At 48.1% G+C, this 18,736-nt stretch overlaps 1 protein-coding gene across 1 annotated transcript in view; it reads left to right on the top strand.

The window, feature by feature from the left end:
* Nucleotides 1-2,879: 2,879 nt before the first annotated feature.
* sdk2b (sidekick cell adhesion molecule 2b) overlaps nucleotides 2,880-18,736 on the top strand; it is a 56,506-nt gene continuing 40,649 nt past the window's right edge. Inside the window, exons 1-3 of the mRNA XM_076152016.1 lie at nucleotides 2,880-2,974; nucleotides 11,513-11,619; nucleotides 13,668-13,815. Of these exons, the coding sequence (XP_076008131.1) occupies nucleotides 2,895-2,974; nucleotides 11,513-11,619; nucleotides 13,668-13,815 (335 nt within the window). The 5' untranslated portion in view covers nucleotides 2,880-2,894. The remainder of the gene's footprint in view (nucleotides 2,975-11,512; nucleotides 11,620-13,667; nucleotides 13,816-18,736) is intronic.

An 18,736-nucleotide genomic window follows, 5' to 3' on the forward strand; every position in this document is an offset into this window, starting at 1 on the left:
TGGAGGAGCGTTTAAAGCCCTCACGTCTCCCCCGCCCGCCTGTCCCCACAATCGTTTCTCTCCCTCTGCTGCTGCTGATCCACCGCTGATATTACTGATGAGCTCTCACACACTTCCTAATGAGCAAGTCTGCAGGAGATACTCATCGGTGATCAATGTTTCCACCGGCCCCCGTACCTTCCTGTGGGTATAGCTGCGAGCGGCCAAGTACTCCTGTGTGTGTGTGTGTGTGTGTGTGGGGGGGGGGGGGGTGTGGGCGACGTTTGCACCCCTTTTGCGTCCTCCCCGGATCGCCCTCTTCCCTTTTCACTCCCTTTGCTTCCATTTCCCTTTGCCTCCTCCCTCCTTCCCTCTTATCTCCTAATCGTAGATAAAAGCACAGCGCACATCAGCGGGGGAACAATTAGCCTCGGCCGGCTCCAATCACGGCCGCACATCTCAATTGCCCTCGTTTTTTGCGCCCCCCCCCCCAGCCGTGCCAAGCATTGCATCACAACATTGCTCTGTAAGACATCTATCTCCTTAAACGGAGCTCTTCTGCATCTACTTTGCATGTTATCTCCGTTTGTAGATCTGTGTCAGCGATACTTCTCCTCTCAATATATCATTTACAGCCTCTTTTTTTTCCATTTACATCACTCAGGCTTTGTTTCCCTGCGTCTGTGTTTTGGTTTTGTATTCCTCACACTAACAGGCTTCACTTCACACTGTGCCTTTCTGATGAGCTGTGTCTTTGTTTTGGCCCTGCTCTGTATGCCTTTTCTGTGCGGAGGCTCGCTTTCGTGTCTGACTAGCTTTAGGGATTGGGAGTTTAACAGAAGCGCAGCGCAGCTCGGGGATGGCAAAGGGGGCAAGGATTCTTCTTCTCTGGAAAAAAATATCTCGGTAGTAATGCGAGCAGAATCTGACAGATCAATACAGCGCGGGGTTATTTTATTGAGTCTTCTCTGTCTGCTTGAATTTGTTATAAATATTTATCCACGCTGGCTGATCTCGGCGGCCTACGTGCTTTGCTCAGGTAAAGTCAGGAGTCAGACCAAAGAGCTGATTATAAATATGCAGCGAAGAGAAGGTGGCGGAAAAAATTGAAGCAATTCATTACCCAGTTTTGACGGCGTGCATGTTTGAACTCCAAACAGCAGAGTCTGCTTCCAAGCCACATCATTTCCCTTCATTTTACCTTTTATGCATGCTGATTTATAACCCGACCGCTACTCTGTTCTATTCTGGCAATACGTATGACTAATGTCTTTGACGTTGCGCAACCACTTTAAGTTTAGAAGTACAGTAGTAAAAGGAATCAAACCGCATTAATATTGGAGCATTCGAAAAGATCTGGAGGTCAAATCTGGGATGTATCTTTGTAATAAAACACCGTTATGCTTTTAGGTACGTCCGATTTTAGAAGGGAAGACATCAACATGGATAAATGCCTTGTAAGTCTTCTCTTGGGTAAACTAATACCACTTTATGCCCATTTTTAAGCTGAAATACCTAGATTGAGCTCATCTCCACAGCCTTGGTTGTTATAGAAACGTGCGGCGGTCGCAATCTCCAAATAGAATCTTTCATTCTATTAATTAAAGAAGCATATTCCGAAGATTCTTGATTGTAAGGCGAAGTGAACGCTTGTAAATCATCGTCTTCGCACGGCGTTTTGCTCTCCGTTCCGTATTCTCCTCGCTCGTTCCCTCCGCTCTTACCCGTCTACCCTCCCAGAGCCAAAATAGAGGCGCAAAATATCAGCGCCATAGATCATTTTGACAGTTTAATTTCGATGCCTGATTATCAGTCAATTTGATAATTATATTATCCAACCATCCAATTAATGTGTTCTATATTTACAATGATCATCGAGTGAGCGCCGCCGTTTTTGCGTCATTTATCAAGGTTGAGATATTGGAGCCGCATGGGACTTTGACAGCGAGTGTGCGGCGGGAGAGTTCTTGATTGAGATGTTAAAAAAAGAAGCCGTGCGCGTGTGTGTGTGTGTGAGAGAGCCTATCAGTGGTAAAGGCACTCACTGGTCTTCCTCGATCCATTCCTTCACACTCCAGAGAGCGCGTGGAGCGAAAACGCAGAGAAAGTGAAAGACAGAGCGAAGCGAGGAGGGGGCGAGAGAATGATGAAAGGATTTCATGCCTCCTCCTTGGCTTTTCTCCTCTCCTGTCTGTTTGTGTCTACCTTGGAGGAAAGTGGTGCACGCTGCCAATGAGTTACACACACACACACACACACACACATGCGGGCTCTGAGCAGGAGATGCATGGGCCGATCCCTTCACGACTTGTTTCCTCTGCTTCCCTCCTCCCTGTCAGCCGGATATCTCTCTTGACACTCCAGGCTCGGGCTGTACGTCACCAAAACACAAACAGCAGTGCATCACGCCGAAGATGAAGGTAGCCGCGCTCAGACGGGCTTTTCCATCTGGAGCGCGGCAGCTTGGCTTTTACGTGCCAGTAATCACACCAAACGCGAAAGAGTTTGCTTTGTCTTAGGCGATATCCCGGCATCTGACCATCTCCAATCTGTCATTCCGAGAAGAACGGCGCAACTGTTGCCTTCTCACTCCGGCTGTTTAATGGCTCTGTGTTTGCTTAGTCTATGGTCTTTGCTGAGTGGGATGAAAGTAAAGTTTACATGAGACATTTGTTTCTCTTTCTCATATCCCTCAAGCTTCGAATCCCGACCCTGTCATACTTTGCGTCGTGGATTCATCTACAGATTTCTGCCTTTCGTGCATTTCGTGTGTAGGCGTTCTGTCCTCAGGTGCTAGAACTTCAAATCCCAACCCTCTGCTCTTTCCTCCCTCAGATGACGTGCCGCCCTACTTCAAGACAGAGCCGGTGCGTAGCCAGCTTCACCTGGAGCGCAACAGGCTGGTGCTGACCTGCATGGCCGAGGGGAGCTGGCCGCTGGAGTTCAAATGGATCCACAACAACACGGAGCTGACGCGCTTCTCGCTGGAGTACAGGTAAAGTCAGTAGAGCGAGAGTGTTGATTGATTGATTGTCGAGTGATGTGTGGTCAGGGAATGATTGTGTTGGAAAGCGACCGTGATCTTTTACTGGATGCTGCTGTTGCTCTCTGGCTTGTTTGCTCTCTCTCTCTCTCTCTCTCTTCCTCTCTCTCGCTCTCTCCTTGTCTCCTCCTCTTTTTTCTCTGCATCTCTCCTTCCCACTCGTGGCGTCCTGACCTCCATCTCTCCCAAGAGAGGCAATGAACAAGCGAAAAGGCATGAATGAGGGTTCGGGCAGGAGATAAAACGTCTTTAATGTTAACTGGAAGATCCTAATCAAGTGGCAAACATTGCTCTTATCTCAGAGAGCAGTGTGCCGGCACCAAACGTGTGTGTGTGTGTGTGTGTGTGTGCAGACACCAGTGTAAATGAAGCACTGGAGGATTGAAAGAAAGCTAGTTAAAGCACTCTCTGGCTGATCTGTGGTTTGTGTGAGTGTGTTTGTGTGTGTGTGTTTGTGAGAGTATTAGTGAAAACAACAAAGGGTGAACGGATGGCCAACATCGGCCTCGTTGATGGAGCCGGGCTTTTCCTGGGCAATCTCCAGAGGCAGATAAGAGCGAGAGTGAGAACAGAGGGGTGGGAAGGGCACTGATACACACACGCACACATGCACACACACACAGAAAATGGACTATATGTGAAAATAAGCCTGTCTGTCAGAGCCTGGAGGCCCTCCGACTGTGTTATTGGGTGACGGAATAAGTGATGGAGTGATTGAATGGGTGATTAGACGAGTAGTCAGGCACAAAGTAGTACGGGATTCTGTGTGTGTGTGTGTGTGTGTGTGTGTGTGTGTAATAACAGAGTACAGTAGCGTTTTTGAGGTACTTTATATGAGGAAGTCTCTATATTTCACTATATTTACAGAAAAATCTAATGACTTCAGTTACTTAACAGATTAAGACTTTAAATTCAGAATGAGATATACCAATAAAAAGCTTTTGTCAGTAAAAGGGGAAAAATCGCGCCCGACGTGCTCCGTACTTTATTTTTTTTTGACATTATCTCCCCCAGTTTTGGAGAATGAAAGAGCTTAGCGGCTTTAGCGTGGAGGAGCGTGTAATCCTTCAATTGTCCTCACCAAATCCCCAAAATAGGAGAAGATGCTGATGTGGCGGCGTTTATTTCTTTATTTCATTTCTAAAATGTCATTAACGCATTCCGGTTCCGTTGGAGGACTCTGGATACATTTTACGGTCGATAATATTGGAGATTTGAGTAGAAGTTGTTTGTTTTTCAGCGTTAAAATATGAGAAAGTTCAACATTTGTGTCTCATTTGTGTATTAATCCATTGGAAATTGCACTTGTTTGTGTATGTGCGTGTATGTGAGTGTGTATGTGAGTGTGTGTGCGAGGTTACGTAGTCCTCGTTCTTCCCATTCTTGTGTTCCAGGAGTGTATTTGAGAAGAGCCGACTACCATATTAATGAGGTTATGGTAGAGGTCCCCGAGCGCTGAGTGCCGCTTTAAATATTGACACGGCGCGACTTGACCTTGTGTCCTCTGGCGACCGATCGATACGACGAGATGTGTCTGTGTGTGTGCGTGTGTCTTTGTGTGTGCATATGTGCAGGGCATAGCACATTCAGGGCGCAGGTGCAGGTGTGTGTGTGAGCGAGAGAGAGAGCTGGAAGGTGAGAGCCGTGGTTTTGGCGACTGTCACGCTCGGGAGTGGAGGAGGCTCGCCATCTATTGATTGCTGTCAGATAGCAGCAGTGTCACCCCTCACGAACACACACACACACATGCACACACACACACACACACAGACTGTTGGGCTGCCATCGGGCTTTTCAAGGATTTTTCTCCAAATTAAAGTTCAACTTCATCAGGATGGAGGAAAGTATCCAATACAATTACGGATTTTTGAACTCATCAGCAAGTGAATTATCTCTGCCACACCAGATCAATGGGGGAGGAGCGGGTGTGTGTGGCTAATCTCGCAGTGTAGCCCCCGCAGCGTCTGATCACGTGACCCAAAACCTCAAGGGCGGCTACCTGGCTCGCCACCGCCGCCGCCGCCGATTAACCTAGAAACTTAATTACCGGACTTAATTATTAGCCAAACCCCACGAGTCTTTTCCTGTTTTGGAAGCCACTTCTCCGCCGCAGCGTCGCCCTTTGCTGTCGCTTCCAGGAGGAACTTTACTTTTCAATTTGGTGTTACAATAAAGAAGGACAAAGTGTTTTAGAGTGTGACTTATTTCTCTGCGGTGACGTCTGAGAAACTTGATGATATGTTTGGAAATAGAACAACACTCACGACAACGCTTCTACAGAAAAGAAAGATAAGGAGGTAGGAAAGTACATTAGGTAGGAAGGAAGGAAAGCTAGGGCGGAAGGTAGAGATGATCAAAGTCTTGCTCCTTTTGTTCCCTTTTGTCTGTTCCTTTGTCATTATGTCTAACTGTCACCGCCGTTACGACGAGACAATGATAATTATCTTATTTTAAAAGCTGAACATTCCATCTGAAGGTTCCACATGATGCTATCCTTTCAGCAGCATGAGTGGAGCGCTGCGTTTTTTTTGTCCGTGCGCTTTCATTTCAGCTCTTCCACACAGCAGAAGAGCCTTTGTATTGTACAAAAATAAATAAAATCCAATAATAAATAATAAAACATGTAGTGCCACTTTAGTTTGAGGGAAAAATGCGGTTGAGGAAACACAGAGACGGATCCGTGACCGAGCGCGGCTGCCATATTCATGTCTTAACGACGACTAATCAGCTTATTTTGTCATTCTTTGTGTGTGTTTTGTTGCCGCGTTTAGTTTTAATGAGATGCTAAGGGGCAAGAGGAGCAGCACATCCAATTACAGGCACAACACTCGTCTGCACTTCACTTGGATCTCCACTTGAATCGCTTCGTCTCCCTCCCACAACTGGCAGGAGACTCGGACGTGGCGAGCCCCCAGCCAGCCTCTCTCTCTCTCTCTCTCTCTCTCTCTCTCTCTCTCTCTCTCTCTCTCTCTCTCTCTCCTCTCTGGATGACCCTAATGGATTCCCTTCTCTGGCTAAAAACATCCATTTTGCAGCACCCTGGCATACTCCTCTACGGCCCCCTGACACAATAGATTTTCCTCTCTCTCTCTCTCCCTCTCTCCACTCGCCTCTTGTTTTCAGAGTGGAGTTTGTGAGCGAGAAAGGACAGAAGAGAGAGAGGGAGAGAGCGAGAGAGACAGCAAGAGTGCATTCCCATTATTGTGCACATGCATACGAGTGTGTAAGAGGTTCATCGGCTGATCTACTGCAAGCACAAGGACACTACAGCCTTTAACCTTAAAATATCACAAAAGCATCTCGGTGAAGAAAATCGCTGTCATGGCTTCCGTAAGCTCTAAAAGAAGACAAGTAGATTTTAAGCAGGAGAAATGCAGGAGAGGCAGATTAAGGACAGATTAAGGCGGCGAGCCATCATAGCGGCTTCCTCTCTTCCACTGAGAAGCAGCAAGACGCGTGGAAAAGTATCTGCGATGTGGTTGCAGAGCACACAAACACACACACACACACACACAAATATTAAAAGCACCTAAATATGACATGCGGCACCTGAGTTTGATTTAAGTGGGAGGCTACGATCTGATAATGAAGGGGAATTCATGCCCGTTCATAACGGCGGCAAAGTGGTGCCACAAATTACTCCTGATGCCTGCATTTACTACAGAAGGCGGGTGTAAACCGAATCACGCCAAAACCTCTTCCCAAAATTGCACCGTCTGATCCGCGGGAACGCTCGTTTCAGAGCCAGGAAACCCTCCCAATAAATGTCGGGCCCGAGAGAAATGGCTTCCAATGAATCTGCGTTTTGTAGCGTCGTCACTGGCTCGAATAATTACAAGCTATTGTGTCGTAGCTTCAATACGCCATGCATGTTGCGGCCGCAGAGCTATCCCGCGGCTCCATATGGCTAATTGGCGTCGTTGTTGAAAATTGCTCTCCGCTGACCACTGACAAGGCAGCCACAGATGCAGACGCCTACATGTAACACTGAGCAACAACAGCATCCTGCTACACAATGACGCTTCAGCTGACGGTTGGCTAATAGTCTCTTTCTAGGGAGATGATCAATTTTATAGACATGAAGAAAAGTAGATACATTGATTTTCAAACTGAATGCAACAAAAACGTGTTGACGCCATTGAAATGTTTCCTCGCATCTTCCCCGTCTTTAATAGTTGTAAGATAGATGGCGGAACGTGCTGGTTGTCCCCCCCTGGGCCTTTAAAGAAGAATCACCCGCCATTGATTTCCACTAGCTTAATCCAGAAAGTCGCGTTAAGTATTTGCCAATGACGGGACCGGGGATCATTGTGAAGACGCTCATCACTGGCAGAATACAGAGGAGCTCTTCCGATTTGATTCACCAGCCTGTCAAAAGACGTCTCCTCCAAAAATTGAGTCAAGCGTTATTGATTTTTCTGGCGGCGGCGATGAGGAGTGACATGAAAAGACATCGCCTGAAGCTCAGTGGAAAATTGGAAACATGTGCCAGTGTTTTGTCAGTGATTTCCAAGTGGGATATTAATAATGTGACGGCTGTAGCGAGATATGAGTTATGAGTTAAGTTAGGATCGGCACAATACGGTAAATTGAAGTAGAATTATAAGACACGACTCTGATATAAGAAACTAAATTAGCTAGTAAAGTAATAAGTCATTTGCTACTGTAACCTTTCGATTTGTTTATTTGTCATATAAAGTATTACAAGTCTTAAAGATGAACCATAAAACTTTAAAAAGCACAAAGCAAATTAGCATCTGGCCATCTGTGATAGTAGAATGGTGACCTTTTCTTCAAATTGTCCTATAGCTTGAAATAAAATGAAATTGTCTTCAGAAGCGAGCCACAGCCGACTAGAATACGAATCCACCTCTGTAAGGAGTTGGAAGGTAAGTGTCGCATGGCGTGATGAAGAGGATTTAATTGGATTTCATTACAGCCACTCTTCATCTGAGGAGTTTTATTCAACCTAACACATTGAACAGATCTATTCTTATTTGCATGACGTGCTCTATTGGATTTTTCGATCCATTCCAACTCTCCAATGCCGTAACCCTCCTGTGCACACTGAGTCAAAACATGTAGTATTTTTAGCTACTGTTGCGTTGAGTGCAATTAGGTCATTAATTATAATATTCATATGCTCTGTGTGTATGATTCATAACATTAACATGACAGACAATTATATAGCATGTTTGTGACTGGAGCTCTCTGCAAGCAGGAGTATGAGGTTGTTATGGGAACAGACCGCGACAACATTGACCTCAGCAAATCATACCCTGTCATCCCTCCCTTCCTTCCCTATCCCACTCCCTCGCATCCTTTCGTGTCCAGGCGCGTCCGCTCCCTCCGTCTAATCCCCTCTCTCCTGAGTGGGGCTAATTAAAGGGGAATCTGACGAAGTGTGCTGACCACAGGAACATCAATCAATCTTTGTCCGACACGAGCGAGCCCCCTACTGACTCCCCCAACCTGCTGCCAGCGCGCGCCGCTCTGCAAAGGTTAATTGTATTCATTATATAAGGGACAGAGGGAGAGAGGAGGAGGAGGAGGAGAGAGAGAGAGAAGACACACTCTAAAGTCACCCTGAAGGTTCTGGCTGTAGGGGTGAATTCTCTATAGGCCTTATCGGGGTTAAACTTGGAGCACCGACACCACCTGTCAGCTATTTCTCCTGCTTCATCTGCCTCCATAGCTCTCTCTCTCCCCCTCTCTCTCTCTCCCTACACCGCCGCGGCTCGCCGGCTGCACGGTCTATTAACGGTCTAAAAACGGTCTAAAAATATGCGTCTCCACCTCAACTCCACCGACGTGACGACCATTTCCCTTTAACATCCCCTCCTGCGCCTTTGTCATGCTCTGCCCCCCCCCGCGGGCGCTTTGGCATTCACCTCCTATCGCCTCCATCTATACATTCATATGCATATTTGTATTAATTTAGCCTGATGGAACATATGAATGGAGTCACACATCATTAATGAAGGCTCCTGATTAGTTGATTAAGCCTTAACAGACTTTGTGCTGGAGCTCATTTAGTCCCTTTGGTCCGACTGACACTGATACTAATGAGGTTTGATACCCCATCATTTTTTGGTTACAGATATTAATAGCTGTCTGAAAGCTTCACCCGTACTTTGGCACCGGCAAGTGCAGCTAACTTCTAACACTCTGGCTTTGATGTGTTTAAGTCATACACATCTAACATCCCGGTTGGAATAGCTTGGTTAAGAGATTGCCTGCACTGATAATATTGATGTACACTTAATTTGAGTTTAAGCCTCAAAGTAAATAATTGATCTGATTTGGGTTATAAATCAGTGTATGCTTGCTTTCTCATCTGTCTCCCTTTAAGTGCATTGATCCACACATGCTGCCTTTGATGAACTTAAAAGGGGGCATATACACATTTCCATGTTCCTATTTATGGCATTGAATTTTCCAAACTTTGCGATGCTTTAATGTGCGAAAACACATCGATCTGCCGCCGCCACCGCCGCTGCAGAAACTTTGCAATGCAGCAAGTTGGTAAAAATAGAGTGGTTTGGCACCGTCGCTGCTCTCTCATGCTTTAGTGTTTCCGAGAAAATGCTTTTTTCTCCCCTCTTGATTGACAGGCAGGGTCGGGCCTGAACTCACTTGCTCCTTCCTGTGTGTGTGTGTGTATGTGTGTGTGTGTGAGGCTTAGAGGGTCTACCAGGGTGAGCATGATGTCATTTAAAAGGTATACAAGCAAACATTTTTAGTAAATAGAAAGGATCTGGGCTTTTACAAGTTTTTTACTCACAGCATCAAATCAGCTGTATGTCACTGTTTATGTTGTGACACATAATGTACTGTTCTACAGGGAAAGTACATCCAAACTGGGTCACCGGCATTGTTTTATTGTAAGTCGGAGCCTTTTGGGTGATATTTGATGTTCGCTTACAGGTCGACAGGTGTGAAATAAGGACAGGATTCCATTGAAAGGTACACAGACAATGAGAAGCAAACGGCAAATATCACCCAAAACGCTCCAACTTACAAAGAAAAAAGTGAGTCACTGTAGATGAATAATACATGAAAACACACTTTTATATCCTTCTGAGGTTTCTGGAAATGACTGAGTACGTGCGAAGACGAGATTGCCCCTTAGTTCCCAGAAAGTCGGAAAATAAACACGCGGCGTTAAGCTTCCACATTTTCCCGTGGACAGATTGTTGAATGCACCTTTGTTGCTCTCATTTTTACTTTTTGTTGCGCCTGTGTGCGCCCTTGCACGAATGAATTCCGAAGTACAAAACTTCTTGAAAACATAAGGTTAAATCACTAGTATATTTGAGGCCTTGCTTCGATCTGTGCGGCTCTCCTGATGGAATCGCGTCGGCGACTAATTACATGTTGTTGCCATAGAAACCAATAGATCTTATTACTGAAGGTTACTCTCAGGGTTCCTGCCAGGCTGTGTGCTAAGCGCTCTCGGGCACACACATCATGTGGGAATGTGACAGCAAATATGGTACACACACACACACACAGTGGCGACTGTTTCACCTCCCACGAGAAATATAGACGGGATTTCCTCGAGAATGTGCCACGATAGAAGGTTGAGATTAAAGACTTTAACTTGCTGAGGGCTGATTCTCAACTTTGGTGTGATTTCCCGTCGTTCCAGACCTTCTGTGACTTTCCTAGTCGCCTGCCTGGTTGCGTCTCCCAGCTTGTCACCGGTTATTCACGGTGGGACAGCTGTGGAGACGTTTGGCAGATGAAGCCTGTCTCTCCTGAGCAGCTTGGTGTGATCCAAATGCAAAGAACATCAGGCTGCTCATCCTCATCTCTGTAATCAAGAACTTTGAAAACAAATACATTCTGCACCCTGATCTTCACAGGAAAGGACTATATTTACATTGTGACGTGTGTGTATCTCCAGGTGTGTCGTCACCTTCACCACACAGTAAAGCAGTGTGTAGTGTGCTGGTCCCTTGACACACAGCAGCTGTAGGGTATGTTACACTGCCTCCACATGGCGGGGAGGCAGTACTGCCTCTACATCTGGATACCCTGGACCTTTGCCAAGGTCAAGGGGAAAGCTGCTGGAGTCACACACCCTGTGCGGCAGGGGAGCGTGTGTACCGCTGTGTGTGTTTGCCTATAGGACATTTTGCATACAGTGTTTGTTTGTGTGTGTGCGTGTGTGTGTCTTGTGGGAATGAGAGATTCTGTTGGCCCCTTGAGCATCATTATCATTGGAATAAACAACAGCTAAGCTCTGATGTCCTCTGTGCCCTTGCATCTCTATTAGATGGTCTTAAGTGTGTGCGCGTGTGTGTGTGTGTGTGTGTGTGTCCTTACATATTTGCTTACATGAATACATCCGATCCGTTCTCTTCTGCTGATTCTTTTTAGCAGTTTAGCAGTTTTTTTTTGTTATACCTTTAGTGCTGTGAAAGCTAATCTGTGTCTTGTCTGCCTCTGTGTGTGTGTGTGCGTGCGTGTGTGTGTGCATTACAGGTACCTAATCCCTTCGTTGGACCGTTCCCACGCCGGCTTCTACCGCTGCATTGTCAGGAATCGGGTGGGAGCTCTGCTACAGAGGCGCACAGAAGTACAAGTGGCCTGTAAGTACGACGTGTGTGTGCTTGCGTGTGTGTGTGTATCTCTGTGTTTACGTAGGGGAGGAAGATTGTTAGATAAAGCGATGGATGGCATACACAGCTTCCACAGATATAAATAGTCGGGGGACAGTTGGGAGCCAGTGTGTGCTTGTGTGTGTGTGTGTGTGTGTGAGTGCCTGCAGAGCACACACAGCGTGCCCACGCTCTGTCTGCACAGAGGAGCCAGCCAGCAGAGGGACAGATGCTGCCGGGGTCAAACATCTACCTGCAGCTCATTCCGGGGCGTCATCTACCCGGGCAGCTGTTCCACTCAGCGCTCTCATTAGATTGATATTGTTTGCTCACGGATTGTCTGTAACTTTTGCTTTCGTTTCAGTGTGACCGTCGCTTATTGTACTTCCCCCGCGCTTTAGTCAACAACATCTGTCACTTCAGGGGCAGAGAAACGAGGATCAGACGGTTCTTTCTCTCTCTCTTTCTTTCTTTCTTTCCTTGGTGATCAGATGTGATGGGATGTGATGCACCCAACCAGGCATGAGGCAGAGATTTGAACAGGCCCACTGCTCCACTTCTTTATTCCAGCCGCAAAAAATCAGATTGCTCTCGTCTACACTCTTTGCTACTCCCGTTACTGTCTGTCCTTTTGTTGTCGTCTCTCTCTCTCTCCCTCCGTCTCTCGGCCTGTGTGTCATCGCTCCCTCCGTCGTCTGGCCACCACTGCTTTCTATTTATCTTTCACCTTCCTCCCCACTGTTCCTCCCCCTCTCCTTATTCCCACCTCTCGCCCCGTCTCCGTAATTTACTTCTTCCACCTCATCAGTTGCTCGAGATGCGGTGTGGGCCGTGAGATGTGCCGAGTAAAGGGAGAAAAAAAAGAGGAAAATTAAGGACACCCGCGGAAGAAAGGATGATGATGAGACGGAGAGGGAGGGAAACGGAAATGGAGGGGAAGGGAAAGGGGGGCGAAGATCTTTTTTTGTGTGAGCTATTCCACTGAGGCAGCACAATTAGGATTGAGGAGACACACCTTGGAGAGGGGGGGAAACACGCCGCGGCATCCGCGATTAGGGAAGGGGCGGAGGACATCTCATCGCCCCGAACTGCAGATCAAAGTCGGGGACGATTCACACGCTTCCCTGATTTTCATTTTAACTTAACACCATCTTCTCTTTTAAACTGAGAGAGGGATGGGGGGAGAACGAGATTGCCATCAGAATTCACAACTACGCGCTTTCCGAAAGATAGAGTTATTCCTGCGGCGTCCCTTGAAATGATGAGGCGGTTAGAATTCTGCAGCCGAGGCGCTCGACTGTGACGTCTTCACCGAAGTCCGTCACTCCTTTTCCTCTCGGCCAACCTTGAACGCAAAGGGGAAAAAGACAAAGCAGGCTTGTTACCGCCGTCCTATTATCGCTTACTGTCAACGCCCGCCGACGCGATTCCATCAGGAGAGCCGCACAGATCGAAGCAAGGCCTCATCGACTCAAAATTCAGTATAATTCTGTATCCACCCATAAATCTCACTTACAAACAGGCAGGGCGTAGAGAGAAATGCGTCTTTTTTCACTTCTCCAAGCTGTAATGAGGTCACGGAAGAATAAAACATTGTAACAAATGAAATGTAATAGAAGATAATCAAATAGTGACAGCGGCGGGCATCTATTTTATTGAGTAATGAACACATTTAGAAAGTGATCGTGATTGATTGCCCTCCGTGCCTCCACGCAGAAGGAGATAGAATATGAAAATGAGTCGATCCGCCGTCCCCTCTGTGTCCCTCAGAGAGTCATTACGTCTTGGTTCCTTCTCCCCTTTCTTGATGAACGGCGGAAACCATGGCAACAACACTGCGCTGTCCATCAAAATGGCTCAATATAACACTTTAGAGCAGAAAGCAGATGGCATGAGCTCTGCGGGGACAAAAAGTCAGAAAGAGAAGGAAATGGCGACTCGGAATGAAATCTGCCCCTTTACTTCTCCGCACTTCCTCCCTTGTTAAAATGTCTCTCCTCTGTGTTGTGTTTCCTCTCTCTCTCCCCCCTCTTCCGCAGTCATGGGAAGCTTCGAGGAGGGCGAACGCTCGCAGTCGGTGTCGCAGGGCGAGGGAGCCGTTGTCCCGGCCCCTCGCATCCGCAGCTTCCCCCAACCGCAGGTCACCTGGTACAGAGACGGACGCAAGATCCCCCCCAGCAGCCGCATGTAAGTCCTCTCCGGCCTTTTTCTCCTTCTGTTTATGCCTTTTTTTTATCATTTCTGTGGATTTCCTGGGTAAACTAAAGCTCCATCACTGAGGTTTCTGAAATCCCCCCTTGAAACCCATTTGATCTCATCCCGCTCTCCCTCCGCGCCCTCTATGACAGAGTCTCAACATGGAGGCTGTGTGTTTCTGCGGTTGGACATCAGCTGCGCCACAAGAACCCGTCGGGGGGGAGGGGGTGGGTTGCTTCTCCTATTCTCTTTGCTTTGAAACTCAAATTGTGTAAGCGCGCGGAGGATTGGAGCGGGAGAGAGAGCGAGAGAAAGATCGTCCCTCTCCAAGTTGCTGTGGGCCAAACGGAGAGCTGCAGCATAATTGCTTCCGAGTAAAAGAGGCTCCTCCAGTCCGCTCGGTGCCCAATCTAACAAGCACGGAAATTGAAAGTAAAATTCATTGCCGTGCTATACGTTGAAGAAATATCTGAAATTGTCTCGGTAAGAGCTATTTCTCACAATTTCACTCCTAAAACGATGACGGCGTTTATATTCATTCTGGCCACTTAACGTTCAAGGTCTAACACACAATTCCGTGTACCTGCCCCTCACTTATCCCCCATCTCATCTCATCACATCTGCATTTCACCGTACAGGCTGGGTGGAGGGTGGGGGGGGTGTGACCTTCCCCTGGGGTTGAGTGTATCTCAACTTATCAGGCGCCCTCATCGTGGGTTATCATGCAGCGACAGAGAACGGCGACATTCCATCTTTGTTCCCTGTTGGAAAATCCGAATGAAAGAACATGTCAGTGACTCGTCTCCGTGTCCATAACAGTGACTGTCTTACACGCCTGGGAGGGTAAAATGAAACACTCAAGGATTAGGCTTTCCGAACTGGATCCAGCATATCTTTGAGAAGCAGAGAAGAAGCACATTTCTCCTTCTCTCACTCTCTCTCTCTCTCTCTCTGTCTCGCTCCCTTGCTCTCTCTCCATTACAGGCCACCCACTGTGCGCACCTCATTGTGCTCAAACCTGCACCCCCGTCCTTCCTTACCCCTCTAGCTCCGAGCGCGCTAATTCCACGCGTGCACCACCAAGGTCACTGTGTGCAAATGAGCACGCTTGATAACAGGCTGCCTTTTTTTTTTCTTCTTCATTGAAAATCATTTAATTGAATTTGATTCGTGCCACTGGCATTGAGAGGCATCAAAAAGTCTCTGTGGAGAGAGGGAGAGAGAGAGAGAGAGAGAGAGACGGAGTTCTGCACCAAACCACTAATGTAACCTTGATGAAAGGTCCTTTCTGAGGACTGCAGGTCTCCGGGGCAACCGCCAGCCGTGCTGCCACTCTTAACATTGTCCCGATGGCTTCTTGCTCGTAATGCTTCTCAGCAGTGTGAGCTCGCCGATCCCTCCCCGCTCAGCTTCCGGCAGCGTTTCGTAGGCGGAGCACAGCGGTCTCACGCCGTCGCCGAGAAGAGAACATGACACAGAACTGCTACCACGGCCGTGAACTTTCCTTTCCAATACCCCTGAGACTTCCTCTATTGCACTGCCTCCTTCCTCGTCACCTTCCTCTCCCTGGCTCTCTCCTCAGGTGTCATAACTTTAATTTGCAGGCTCTCCAGGGGGGCTCCCCTTGCTGCCTCTCTCTGTGCTCTGCTTAATCACACCTCTACAATAGGGGATAGGGGAAGAGGCGAGGGGCGAGGGTGTGTGTGTGTGTGTGGGGGGGGGCGAGAGACCCAGAATAACCACAGTAATCACCTCCAACCAATCAAACGGCTAATAAAATTGCCCGTGGCGCCCAATGCGGGTTATTTTACGGGCTGTTGTATCTCTGGCGTGGTGATGATATTCCCAGGTGAGACTGCGTCAGGACAGCAGCAGTCTCCTCTTTAAAGTGCGTCAGGGGACCCAATTTCTTCCCGCAGTAGAGCGTCACCACAGCTTGGAAATCGCTCGGCGGTAAATTTATGCTTTGTGCCGATCGGATTCTAAGTAAATGGTGTAACATGAAGGAGGGAATATTCAAAGAGGCGTCAGGGATGAAGGCCGGCGGACTGTAAAGGAAGCGAATTCCCTTTCTCCGTCCCTCTATCTCCTTGCCAGTTCCTCTCGGCTAATCAGTGTCTCGCTGTGTCCGTGTGACTCTTCGCTCTTCGCCGCGTCGCCTCTGCAGCTGTTGTTCTTGGCATGGGCCAAAGACTTCTCTTCCCTGTCTCAGCACGCCCACTAACTTTGAGGATTCTTTTTTTTTCCTTTTCGGTTTTGTCTTCGCTCGCTTCGTCGCGTTCAACTTCCAGTACATCCTGTGCTCTCTCTGCTTCCGGCTGCCGATATCTCGACGCGAGTTAGATCCTCTGACTGACCTTTGCGACGGATCGCTTCAGCCTGGATCCGTAACGTCGAGCGCCACGCCAGATGAAGCACTTATTTATCCATCCTATTCGTTATTCCTCCTTTATCCAATGAAATCTATTTGTAAGGGTGTTTTCTTTTCAGCTGGCACGATTTGTTGTGTTGTTTAGGAGACATACTGTGGTGTGTAATCGGAAGGTAAACACATTTGAATGGGATCAGATGGCAGCCGGGTGGAGTGTGTGTTTCACCCCTGACAACAAATCACATCCAACTAGTATGTTTCCTCTTCCAGATACTATTCTCTTCCCACTGACATTTAAGCATGGATTTATCTGTGTTGCACCGAAAACAACCTTGTAGACATGTCGGCGAAGACGGAAGGCCGAGCCCGACCGAGGAAAGTCAGTAGGGGGACATCCCTGACACACACACACACACACAGACACACACATTACCTCTGAGTAATCGGCTCGAGCCACTGATCAATTAATGGCCCCGCGTGTGATGCTTGGGTTCCTGTCAGTCTGCTATGGATTCCTCATTATTCACGTTGCTCAGCGAATAGCCGAACCCTCTCTCCCCGCACATTCCCTGTGACCAGCTGCCCAGAATGAGTCACGAACCGGCGACAACCGGCGGGTCAAAAAGGGGAAGGGATCTCAAGGAGAATTAGCTCCGGCGCCATTTACGAGGAGAGAGAGATGGAGTCATGAATTAATGCCCGTCCTGAAGTTCACATCCACGGGAGAGTTTGACCTTTCGGAATATTTCAGTCTCCTTCTACTTTTCGTCCTTTCTGTGCTGGAATTCGTTTTCTGAACCCTGAAGCCAGTGGTAGGAAACAAAGCGGAGCAATGAGCCACAAATCTCCAGTTTGTGCCCCCGGTGAGAAAACAAGTGGCTGTTTTCGTGAGCAACACTCCCCCCCTCGTCGCTCCCGCTCTTCATCTCGCCATCCCCAGGAGCTGTGGCTTTCTTATCACAGGTCCATCGAGCTGTGGGGCTACCTGAACTCTCTCCCTTTGTTTTCCTTCATCTGGCTGGGTTTCCGAGTCGTACCTCAGCCCCGCCAACACCCCCGTCTCCCCCTCTCTCTCTGTCTCTCTGTCTCCCTCCTGGGGGAGAGACCGTCGGCCATCCAGGGGCCATTTGTCGCCTTGTGATGATAATGGATGTCTGAGGCTGCAGACCGAAGTTAGGCCCAACAGAGAGGGACAGCCACGACGGATGCCAAAACACTCCCCAGTGGGGGTGTGTGTGTGTGTTTGTGTGTTCGTACAAGCCATGGCTTTGTCACGCTGGATGAAAATGACAAGATATTCGCACAAATCCCCAGATACGAAGTCCAGGGAGCTCGTGCGCCATGTCGCCCTCTAGAGGTGAAGCCTGTAACATTGTTTATTTCATTTCGCCCCTAATTTAATTTATTTGCTGTAATCAAAATCAGGGAGGGGAGGCAGCAAGCGGCAAATGACGCATTTCACTTCCACATCTCTATTTCAACCCAACATAAATCCTCATTATTATTATTGATTAATGTGCTGCAGTATCATTATCTGGCCAGCAGTCAGTGGAAGCTCACCCTTGGCTCCTGTAAGTAGATTCATTGGGGAAAGTAATGGCATGTGAAGCTAACATCGCTCCTCGCCACCGGAGGAGCTGCGAACGCCACCGCATTCCACATCACCAGGCCTTTGGTGTGCACCGCAGCTCCGTCCAGGAAATTATGACGGAGAAGAAGTTTGGAATGAAACAAAAGCATTAGAAGGGAAGACAAGGGACCAAACAACAACTGAGAGAGAGAGAGAGAGAGACAGACAGAGGCGTGTCCGCACATATCTGATTCCTCTGTATCGCTTGAAGTTTCTGTGACTTGATGAATGCTCCTGCTCCTTTGGGGGTACGTTCGCACGCCACCGCAACCGGCGAGCCACGGACAGCTGCTCGGGGGGAAGATGAGAGGGACGTGGCCTGAAATGCAATCAGCGAGAGAATGATATCTATCAAAAGAAGGAGCATGCTGAAACAAAAATCTGAACTTTTCCATCTGCTTCCTTGTGCTGCGCCGTGTTTAGTCGCTGCATTCCATCAGACCTCGGCCACCGTGATCACCAACAAGCGAGGGAGGAAGAATACTCAGCCAGGGGGGTTAATTAAAGATCAAATGTGGATGATGATGATGATGAGTGGCTGAGAATTAGTTTAGCATGTGTTTTGATGGGATAGTGATGGTAGTTGTTGGGAAAACACTGAGTTGAAGAAGCGCCTTGAAGATTGAGCTCGCCGCGTCACGCTCTATAGCGTCCCGGAGAGGAAAGTGTCTCCTAACAGTAGGTCATGGTCGAGCGCTGCCTCCTTTACCTCAGCGCCGCAATGTATTCATCGTTAACAGCTCCTCCAATGACAGCCCAAAGAAGTTCAATCCCGAGCCGTGTCCCCATTTCTAGGAAAGGTCCCGGGGAATCACCTGGGATCCGTTTAGTGTTTCGGACACTTCCGCTCTGCCCACGTCCCCCCTGAGGGATCCATAATTCATGGCCATGCGTCCAGGATGTCACCGCGC

The sequence above is a fragment of the Genypterus blacodes genome, unplaced genomic scaffold (genome assembly GCF_046128005.1).
Source record: "Genypterus blacodes isolate CSIRO-AG114 ecotype Tasmania unplaced genomic scaffold, CSIRO-AGI_Gbla_v1 ptg000055l_1, whole genome shotgun sequence".
In the NCBI taxonomy this organism is placed as follows: Eukaryota; Metazoa; Chordata; class Actinopteri; order Ophidiiformes; family Ophidiidae; genus Genypterus; species Genypterus blacodes.